Below are 11,482 nucleotides of genomic sequence, written 5' to 3'. Positions count from 1 at the left end.
TTCTCAATATATCCCCTTTTTTTATTCCTCTCTCTCTCTCTCTCTCTCTCTCTCTTCTCTCTCTCTCTCTCTCTCTCTCTCTCTCTCTCTCTCTCTCTCTTCTCTCTCTCTCTCTTCTCTCTCTTCTCTCTTCTCCTTCTCTTCTCTCTCTCTCTCTCTTCTCTCATTATGCCATACAGAGACGCCAACAATGGCTCCTCTCTCTCTGAGTGCATCACTGAGCTCATCCACCTCGCTGGCCCAGTACTTATTTAACAGTGGCAGGCTTTGAGAAGGGGACCGCTGTGTATCTGTCTCGTCTCAGCTGAGCTTCCCTCGTAGACTCGTCTCAGCTCATCTCGCATGCCAGCACTCTCTCTCTCTCTCTCTCTCTTTCCATCGATGTCTCTGTCGCTGTCTTATATATATAAGACAATATATATTCAATATGCTTCATGGAGTGGGTCCTTCTTTTTTTGTGGTAATAATGCATTGGTACTCCCTGTTGACTTGGTTGGCCATCCATGCCCACCCACTCTCTCTTCTTTGTGGAGGTAAGCAGCAGGTTGCCTGAATGCCGGTCTTATTTCCATCACTACCTCCAGCAGACCATAACATGTTATATTCACACAGGTTTCGCTCTGCCAGGTGCCTGCCGGCTTCCCACAAAAATGCATAGTGTATGTGATGGAGGAGGTCTGGTTAGCTGTGTGTGTGTCTCTCTGTGCCAGGTAGACTGTACAACAGATGGCAGGTGACTGAGAACGACAATGTCAATATGGAGGAGACCTGTTCCCATAGAAATAGAATGTCTAGATGGGCGTGTCCGTTCTAGTCATTCAATTTTTATACACACACCTACTGTTCAGTATCAGAGTACTATTCAAAACAGTATAGCTATACTGTATAGGCTACATGCAGCTAGATCCGATACTAAGTACATCATATTGACTTTCCAAAGTCATACACTATTTGCTTCTTCCAGCATTGCTGCACTGTGTGGCATTATCATACTTGCCACTGTGTTGCACAGAAGAGAGTAAATCTCCTGTCAATGGTCATTTGTGACATACCTGCTCCACCGTCATTGTTTTTAGCCCTGGATGAATCATTTAAAGCACGTTGCCCCAGTGTTTACCCTGAGAGACTATGTGGAAGAAACACGGCTCAATGCTGAATGTTGCATAGGGAATGTAGGGCGACAGTGCTGAGTGGACAAAGGAGCCAAACATTTGGGAGGCCTCCAAAGTCTGGGCAAAGTTATGTTTGAGCAGGGAGCTTCAGGCTCAAGCTGCCAAGTGTGAGTCACACTGCCACTGAGACACTGACCCAGCCGTAGAGCTCTCGTAACCAACACCCTGTCCAACTTTTTCTATTCCTATAGGTTTTTTGCAGGTGCAACCTGTAATTCCATTGTCTTATGTGGTCACAGGATGAAATGCACACACAATCAAGGCCCAGTGAAACTGTACACACACAATAACAAACTTAGTGCCACGTAAGTCCGTGTTCAATTTACTCAAAAAGATACTCAAAAAGACCAGACACTACTTTTTTAGTATGAAACTACAGAGTAGGCCTTTAAAATGTTCTTTGGGCTAAATTAATGATGACCTTTGTCATAAAGAGAGGAACCTGCAATTATTTTTTCCCCCTTCTCTCACTAAATCAATCCGTTCCTCCCCGGTAGAATCATCAAGAGGCAGAGAGGCAATTACCTTGTTTTGTTCTGCCAGGGAGAGAATTCACTCAGCCCTGACTGTCGATAAATCAGCCGGTCGTTCTGGGAGAGGAGTGTGGGGTAAAGTTAGAGAACCAGACCAGAGAACAGAGAACCGAGATCTTGTATTAGAGTGCTAGACTTTAAGGTTTGCCAGTGGGTGAGATGTATCGTATCGTTCTTGTCATGTTGTGCTTTATCATTCTTGTGTGTTTATAGTTTTACATTGTTGAGGCTGAGAGTTAGTTGAGTAGCTCAACGGAGACCACAATGCACAATGCCTGTGTTCTCTGTTGATCTCGTACTATGACTTGCTGGTACGGTATGTATGTACAGTATACTGTTAGGTATGTGAATTACGATCATTAGCATATTATGATCCTAAGCATTTTATGATCATAGGTATTGTGCTATATAAAGTTCTTCCATGGAGAAGGGGTTCCTTAATAGACCTTGATTCCACCTGTTGCACCTGTTCTGTTACATTCTAGACTTTAAAGTAGAGCAATACAATGTCACTCAGACCCACCTCCAGACAAGCAGTTGCTTTGGAATGAGGACAGGTTGAATTCCATCTCTATACTGTGGTGTGTTACGCTTCTCACTCCGCCATTTTCTCACCTGGCTTCTTTTTGTCTCTTTCTCTGACCAGCTCCCCACCCGGCTCAGGACCCAAACCCCACAAAGGAAGACACTGAGGGGTTGACAAGCCACCCGAAAACAGGCTCAGCCCAGATAATGGAAACCTACACGAAAAAAGACAAAGAAAGGAGAGTGGGGACCCCCACGAAACTGGACGTCATCCCGAAGTCACCTGCTACACCGACATCGCCCATGCCTGGCTCAAGTTCTAGCCCCAAACGTAATAAAGGTAAGTCTCCCTATACTGTGGTGTTACCGGTACTAAAGGAAATGGTGTGAAAATGGCTACCCATTAGTATGTGTTTCTATCTACCATAGAGCATTTGAAGTAGTTTATGACCATTTTCAGGGGTAGGAACACAGCATTAGATATCCATGGTTGTGTAATAAAGGCTATCTTCAGCAGTGCCCTGTGAGTATTGAGCAATTACCTCAGCGCTCAGATGATGTCATCTGACCCTTTGGGAAAACAAAATGGTTCAGTCCAGAATTATCCAGACCACAGGCTTTCAGTGCTGGGGATAAATCCAATAGACATGGTGCAGGTGGTTAGTTACAGCGCTTACAGCTCACTTGACAAAATCCATTAAGCTAGAATTGTGTTGCTATGGGTTTATAGAATTTAGCCAAAATTGTATTTTTTGGGTAATTTCTGATGTAATGTTGAGTGGATGGCTAATGCTATTCGCTAACAGGCTAGTCGCTTACGGGCTATAGCTAGCCTGCTTGCTAATCACCTCCGGTCTAATGAAAGTTAGAGGAATTAACCAGACTGGGCATCACTTTTTACTGAGTGATGCCAGGGGGTCATTTAGACTAGCTTGACCCGCTGTTGGACCACCACCACGTTTGTTTCCACAATGCCACTCTTGTCCTGCCCCGAGCGCTGGCTAATGCAAACACTAAGAAATGTGTTTGGGGGGTTTTGTGAACATAATCTTATTTTCTCTCTGCCCATTTTATTCTTTGCCCAGTAATCTATTGACTGTGGTCATGGTCTATTTAACAGTAGCGTGAGGTGGCAGAGCTGAACCAAAATAGTTCTACTGACTGATTTCCGAAAATATCACAGTAACTCCAAAGTAGAAGACTGGTTTTGGTGTGCCAGATCAGATAGTCAGATCAAGGAGCTCATTTTAGTGACGGTCTAATTGAACTGCAGGATCCCTCAGTAGACAACAGATCTCAGATCAGCTTTTGTAATGTAAAAGATATTGGTAAGACTTTACTTAAAGCCTACAGGTATAATGCTTTATAACCTGTCATAAGCGTCTCTGGAAGGTCTGTTAGAAGCATTTGAGCACCAATAAGTCAACAAACCTCTGAGACAGCACATTCTCAAACAACTTCTGTCACTTCCTCTCCTTCAGGTTGCCTTCCTGCTCAGTCATGCAAGCTTACCTCTGTGTTTAATCTTACCCTGAGGGTAGGAGGAAGAGGAAAAGGACGAGAAACACTCTGCAGCTCTTAATTAGCTAAATGAAATGGCAAGTCATGCATTTGGGAGCACTACCTCCATAATGTCCTCTTTAATTAAACTTTGTTACATCACAGCCTCGGGTCTGACAGCTCGTGGCACTTGGCCACCGGCGGTCCCTTGCCTCCTGGGAGGTTTTCAGGGTCCCTGTGTTTTCAAGAGATCTTTAAAAGACCAGGGATTTTACTCTTCACTATCACTGTCAGGGGGCCCTGCTGCTTCAGTTCAGCCAACACACGCATGTCGCACACACAGCTCCCCCAAACCCCTCTCCATGGCACTTGTTAATTGTTGCTATGGAGAATTGGTTTTTACTGTAACACTTTCTTGTGGATTTCCCATGAACATAAATACAGTGCCTTCAGAAAGTATTTACACCCCTTGACTTTTTCCACATTTAGTTGTGTTACAGCCTGAATTTAATTGATTAAATTGAGATTTTGTGTCACTGGCCTACACACAATACCCCATAATGTCAAAGAAGAATTATATATATATTTTTTAAAATGTTTACAAATTAATTTAAAATGAAAAGCTGAAATGTCTTGAGTCAATAAGTATTCATTCCCTTTGTTATGGCAAGCCTAAATAAGTTCAGGAGTAAGCACAAGTCACATAATAAGTTGCGTGAACTCCCTCTGTGTGAAATAATAGTGTTTTACATGATTTTTCAATGACAACATCAACTCTGTACCACACACATACAAATATCTGTATGGTCCCTCATTCGAGCAGTGATTTTCAAACACAGATTCAACCACAAAGACCAGGGAGGTTTTTGAATGTCTACCAAAGAAGGGCACCTATTGGTAGATGGGTAAAAATAAAAAAGCAGACACTGAATATTCATTTGAGCAAGTTATTAATTACAATTTGGATGGTGTATCAATACACCCAGTCACTACAAAGATCTACATTCTACACACTACAAAGGCGTCATTCCTAACTCAGTTGCCGGAGAGGAAGGAAACCTCTCAGGGATTTCACCATGAGACCAATGGTGACTTTAAAACAGTTACAGAGTTTAGTCTAACATGTATATTTAGTTTAGTCTAACACCATAACATGTATAATTCACACAGCGAAACCTGTGTGAATTATACATGTTATGGTCTGCTTGAGGTAGTGATGGAAATAAGACCGGCGTTCAGGCAACCTGCTGTGATAGGAGAAACCTGAGGATGGATCAACAACATTGTAGTTACTCCACAATACTAACTAACCTAATTGACAGAGTGAAGAGAAGGAAGCCTGTACACAGGACAATAACCTAAAACACAAAGCCAAATTTACACTGGATTTGCTTACCAAGAAGACAGTGAATGGCCGTGTTTCCGTTTTGACTTAAATCTGCTTGAAAATCTATGGTAAGACTTGAAAATGGTTGTTTAGCAATGATCAACAACCAATTAGACAGAGCTTGAAGCATTTTGAAAATAATTACACTACCGTTCAAAAGTTTGGGGTCACTTATAAATGTCCTTGTTTTTGAAGGAAAATATCATTTTTTGTCCATTAAAATAACATAAAATTGATCAGAAATACAGTGAAGACATTGTTAATGTTGTAAATTACTATTGTAGCTGGAAACGGCTGATTTTTTATGGAATATCTACAGAGGCCCATTATCAGCAACCATCACTCCTGTGTTCCAATGGCACGTTGTGTTAGCTAATCCAAGTTTATAATTTTTTAATGCTAATTGATCATTAAAAAACCCATTTGCAATTATGTTAGCACAGCTGAAAACTGTTGTTCTGATTAAAGAAGCAATAAAACTGGCCTTCTTTAGACTAGTTGAGTATCTGGAGCATCAGCATTTGTGGGTTCGATTACATTGTCAAAATGGCCAGAAACAAAGATCTTTCTTTCAAAGGTCTATTCTTGTTCTGAGAAATGAAGGCTATTCCATGCGAGAAATTGCCAAGAAACTGAAGATCTCATACAACACTATGTACTACACAAACGGGCTCTAACCAGAATAGAAAGAGGAGTGGGAGGCCCAAGTGCACAACTGAGCAAGAGGACATGTACGTTAGAGTGTCTATTTTGAGAACCCGACACCTCACAAGTCCTCAACTGGCAGCTTCATTAAATAGTACCCGCAAAACACCAGTCTCAATGTCAATAGTGAAGAGTCGACTCCGGGATGATGGCCTTCTAGGCAGAGTTCCTCTGTCAAATCTTCGTCCAATGAGAGAAGTGGTCCATTTAAAGGATACCCATTGGATTTGCCCAGACAAAAGTTCCCTATGCATTAAAACTCGGACCCCAGAACCAAATTCTGTGTGCGTTAGCTAGTACTACAGTCTGCCATGAGAGCTATGTATAAAACTGCTCCTCTATTCCTTTCAAAAAGGCAAGTAAAAGAGATGAGAGAGGACCATATTGTTGAGATTTGAGGAGTGTGCTGCTAACAGTCTTGAACCCAAACACGCTGCAGTGTTTCTGGGTCAACTTGATTCTGTTTCGGTCTCTGAGGCTCCTGTGGGTGACTCATCGTGATGGTCAGGGCCCACACACACACACACACACACACACGCACACGCACACGCACACGCTAGAGCTTTTTACAGCACTATACAGAATCAGACGTGGTGTCAAAGAAAGTGGGTCAGAGGATGTTTTAGGGAGGCTGCTGTTTTTCTTCCGTATCTGGTGGATTGTTTCAGCACTGTGATGATATTGTTATAATGTGTTAGAATCCCCTGAGGTGTGAATCGTGACATGGATGTGGAACATATGCTGTTTATGTTTATGGAAGGAATGGATGGAAGATGATGCCGAAACCTTCACACATACAGTAGATGTCACGATCGTGTGGAGGAGAGACGGACCAAAACGCAGCATGAGGAAAATAAGCCATCTTCTTTTAATTAAACGAACGAAGATGAACATGAAAYGAAAACACTATTACAAACAAACAAAACAACAAATGATCGTGAAGCTAAATAACGCAAGTGCMCAGACAAGCAACAAACGTTAAACAAGACAACTACCCACAAAAGCCTACTGCCTATGGCTACCTTAAATATGGCTCCCAATCAGAGACAAATGAATGACAGCTGTCTCTGATTGAGACCCAATCTAGGCAGCCATAGACATAACTAGAAAACCTAACAATACTCTATCCCATACACATACAACACCCATAGACTAACCAAAACACACACAACATACAATGCCCACCCCAACTCACGCCCTGACCAACTAAACATAATCAAAATAACATAAAAATAGGTCAGGAACGTGACAGTAGAATTCAACTTGGCCGCTTAAATGCCGATCAATTGTCATGAAAAGGTAGTAAATGGTGCTTGGCATTTGAGAATTACATCATAATAATTACAGTATGGTGTTTTCATTCAGGGAGTTTTGCCTTGGTCATAATTATGCAGAGAATCACATGATCATCTAATTACATAATCTTTTTTTAAATGATCATTCAAAACCAATTGGGGTTAAATTGATAATTGGTTATGGGTCAGGGGAAATGTTCCACAAAGAATCTATACCAAACAACCCAAAGGGGTGCAGTAGAATTCCTGTAACAGTAGGACTATGCTTCCCAGGCATGAGTTAAGGTGCTCAGAGGAATGCAGACACCAGAGATGTTACAGTAGGAAAAGATCAACACTCCTCTCCCTTTTTTCAGTAATGTAACACAGATACACACACCTTTTTCCAGTCAGCACCATCAGGGACTTTGAACACATACAATAACTTGCAAGACAGCTCTGCTTGAAGATCGACGAGGACCTCTATAGAAACGGATTGTTCTGATGTACAACGTTTTTGACTCGAGGTTGGACAAAGACCATCTCTGCCTTTCAAGCATGATTGTTTATGTGGTATGCATTTCCTCATAAGTCAATAACGGATAAATTGAATGCTGAAAGAACATAAACCCTGTTTTTAGCCATATCTTGTCTAGGATTAGGTGCATTACTTAACTGAATGCAATTACATGTTCACTCGTGAATCCTCACTAGGACACAGTAGCCATGGTGTGACTAACCATCAGTCCTAATCAGAGTGTTTTCCACATTGCTCATTCACATCTATTAGATACTAGAGTGGAGTCTCTATCTGGCTCTGATATAGTTGCCAGATTTGACTGCCAGCTTCCAGCGTTTCATCGCTCTGCCGATGCGGGGCTGGATTGGGACTTCTCTCTGTACAAGGACCTGTCACATTCACTTCCTCTCTCTCGCTCTTTCTCTTGTTCTCTCATTCTCACCCTAGACACAGTGAAGTCAGAGGACAGACAGAAGCTGGCCAAGGAGCGGAGAGAGGAGAAGGCCAAATATCTGGGTAAGCTGAGAGGGGGGGTTGAGAGGAGGAAACTCTGTACACAGGGAGAGGTTGCCCCCTAGTGTTGGGGGGTAAAGGGTGGTGGCAGATTTTGTTTTAGGTTGTGTCGGCATTGGCTTTGTTTTCAAGCCTACATATGGTGTGCACATGTATCACAGAAACATTTAGGAAACGTTGAATGAACGTCAAACCAACCTGGACTGTGGCTCAAGCTCAAGCCGAGCACTTCAATGAGAGCGAAAACCAAGCCAATGATGATTTAGTATTTGGCTTTCAAGACACAGTTTTCAACGTGCATGCGCCAAATAAATGTTCATGTGCTTTTTATTAAAACAATAGCCTAGCCAACCCCTTTTTGTTTGGAACTCACAAATGCTTTAAAGATCCCCAGCTCTGAACTTATATGTTTAACCCAACGTCAATTGATAAAGAATCTTTTTCAATTGATAGTAGCATATGTCAATGCCCTGCTTCCACTTGCCTTAACACTCTCTGGCTCTATTTATTCTGTCAGTCAAAATGGCTGCCTGTCACCTGCTTGAGTTTTTTTGTTTGTTTATTTCACAAGTCACGCTGTCCTTGGCTCTAGTGACACACTGGCGACGTGCACTGCTTTGCATGATTGACAGTTGCTCTTGTCTTCTCTTTCGCCCACCCCCCCCCCCCCAGAGGGAGAGAGGAGAAGGCCAAATATCTGGGTAAGCTGAGAGGGGGGGTTGAGAGGAGGAAACTCTGTAAACAGGGAGAGGTTGCCCCTAGTGTTGGGGGGTAAAGGGTGGTGGCAGATTTTGTTTTAGGTTGTGTCGGCATTGGCTTTGTTTTCAAGCCTACATATGGTGTGCACATGTCATCAGAAAACATTTAGGAAACGTTGAATGAACGTCAAACCAACCTGGACTGTGGCTCAAGCTCAAGCCGAGCACTTCAATGAGAGCGAAAACCAAGCCAATGATGATTTAGTATTTGGCTTTCAAGACACAGTTTTCAACGTGCATGCGCCAAATAAATGTTCATGTGCTTTTTTTATTAAAACAATAGCCTAGCCAACCCTTTTTGTTTGGACTCACAAATTGCCTTTAAAGATCCCCAGCTCTGACTTATATGTTAACCCAACGTCAATTGATAAAGAACTTTTTCAATTGATAGTAGCATAGTTCAATGCCACCTGCTCCACTGCTTTCGATTGCACTTACAGCTCTCTGGCTCATATCTTTTATCTGTCGAGCTCACAAAATGGGTTGACCTAGTCCACGTGTTGAGCGTTCTTAGTTGTTTGTTTATTTCAGCAAGTTGCTGTCCTTGGCTCTCAGTGACACCTGGCGCTGTGCTGCATGCATATGTAGCATCGAGTTGACTAAAGGGTAGCATGCTATTAGTCTATCTCGCTAGGTCTATTCTTGATTTGCCTTACCTCCTTATCTTCAGTTTGCTACACCCTGTTATAACTAGATCTCTTCGTAGTTTGTGTTATTGACTGTACGTTTGTTGATTCCCATGCGTGTTAACTCGTGGTGTTGCTTTGGTGTCGCACTGTTTTGCTTCTTATCTTCGGCCCAGGTCTGCAGTTGTACAATGACGTAATCTCTGTTCTCTAGTCTGCTATTCCGCTGGTTAAATAAAGGTTGACATAACACAGAATCATAAATAATCAAAATACTAACTACAGGCTTCACCCGCGACACCTCTTACTCCTTGCGCCGATGCTCAACCGCTGCTCTCGTACAGATATCAGCGCCACCACCCATCTAGCAGGTTCACAGTGATTGTCGACAGGAACTGGCTGACTGAGTAAAGTGGACGCATGGCACTGGTAATGACTGGCGCAGGTACGGAATGAGTGTCCAGAAATGGGTATCGATGTTGCGTTCTAAAACGGACCTGATGACAAAGGCTAAAGATGAAGAAGTAGAAGAGAAATACCCACAGAAGGGTTTTTTCCCCGATAAGAACGCCGTTCTGCCTCTCTGCTTCCTCGCTATCGCCGTCCATTAGCGACTCTGCTGTAAAGTGACCAATGCATGGTAAATGAACTGGCGCAGGCTACGGATGAGTGTCAGAAATGGCTATCGAATGTTGCAGTTTATTCAAGGAGCTGATGACCAAAGCTAAGATGAAGAAGTAGAAGAGAAATCCTCACGCCTTGGCTTAGGTATATGAAACGCTGGGAGAGACATAACACCCTGAGAGACAGAAGTGAAGCAACAGAAGGGGCATGCTAAAAGCAGAAGTGTGGTATGGCAATGGGAAAGAGCTGAGAGGTTAAATAATACAACTGTCACTGTTGTGGCAAGCTGTTTTAATAAGGGATTTGGACCAGAGCAGTGTGAGGTATTACCTGAGGCCTGTAAATGCCTATTGCCTGGATGGCCAGAGTACTGACCCTCTGGGCTCACCCCTCATGGGCCAAATGTGTCCACGGAAGAGGACTAGTGGATGTCCAGATCTGTGAGATGCCAGGATAGCTCACTTTCAGAGAAGAACTCTTGTCTGGCCCAGCTCATCATTTAGGCCTATATGTTTTTAGAAGTAAAATAAACATGAAATGTATTGAAGCTACGACTGAAATTAATCCTTTTGTTCAATTATAATCCATTGATTTTACAGCGTGTTAAATGTGCAACCAGAGGGAGAATATGAGACCTTTCTCTACACATGAAGACATGTAAAAGCTCTCCCTCGCACCGTCGTGCATTGTTGGCAAATCTGACCATAATTCTATCTCCTGTTTTCTGCTTACAAGACAAAACTAAACAGGAAAGCACCAGTTGACTTCGGTCCAATAAGAAAGTGGTCAGCTTAAGCAGATGCTAAGCTACAGGACTGTTTTTTTGCAGCACGTCTGGATATGTTTCTGGGATTCTTCCTGTGGCATTGGGAGTTACACTACATCAGTACTGGCTTCATCAATAAGTGCATCGATGAACATGCTTTCCCCACGAGTGGAATCTGTACGTAATACCCCCAATCAGAAAGCCATGGGATTACAGGCAACTATCCACACTGAGCTAAAGGGTAGAGCTGCCGCTTTCAAGGAGCGGGACTCTAACTGGAAGCTTATAGAATTCCGAACTAACTACTGTGTTTCTATTTGCTCCTTTAGTCCTACAGGCCTCTGTTCTCGCTATTTTACTGAGGAATCCTGATCTTAATATGAGTTAGTTCACTATCTACTTAAGGAGAAAGTGCTGGAGGTGAAAAACAACCCAGTGCAGGTAATAAGAGAACGAAAACCACATTGGGTTTTGTACTAGGCAGCAGTTAATAACAGAATACCCCGGCCCCCCCCCCCTCAGACAAGGCTGGCGGAATTCAAGGGTACGTCCACCGGATTGTGGTTTCCATGGGTGGTC

The 11,482-nt window shown here is 42.9% G+C and overlaps 1 protein-coding gene across 1 annotated transcript in view; it reads left to right on the top strand.

Moving 5' to 3' along the window:
* Nucleotides 1–11,482, top strand: part of LOC112070549 (MAP7 domain-containing protein 1) — a 70,479-nt gene that overhangs the window by 23,113 nt on the left and 35,884 nt on the right. Inside the window, exons 2-3 of the mRNA XM_070439024.1 lie at nucleotides 2,352–2,570; nucleotides 8,064–8,132. Of these exons, the coding sequence (XP_070295125.1) occupies nucleotides 2,352–2,570; nucleotides 8,064–8,132 (288 nt within the window). The remainder of the gene's footprint in view (nucleotides 1–2,351; nucleotides 2,571–8,063; nucleotides 8,133–11,482) is intronic.

This window comes from Salvelinus sp. IW2-2015, unplaced genomic scaffold, assembly GCF_002910315.2.
Source record: "Salvelinus sp. IW2-2015 unplaced genomic scaffold, ASM291031v2 Un_scaffold1357, whole genome shotgun sequence".
In the NCBI taxonomy this organism is placed as follows: Eukaryota; Metazoa; Chordata; class Actinopteri; order Salmoniformes; family Salmonidae; genus Salvelinus; species Salvelinus sp. IW2-2015.
This window is presented reverse-complemented; position numbering and strand designations above follow the sequence as displayed.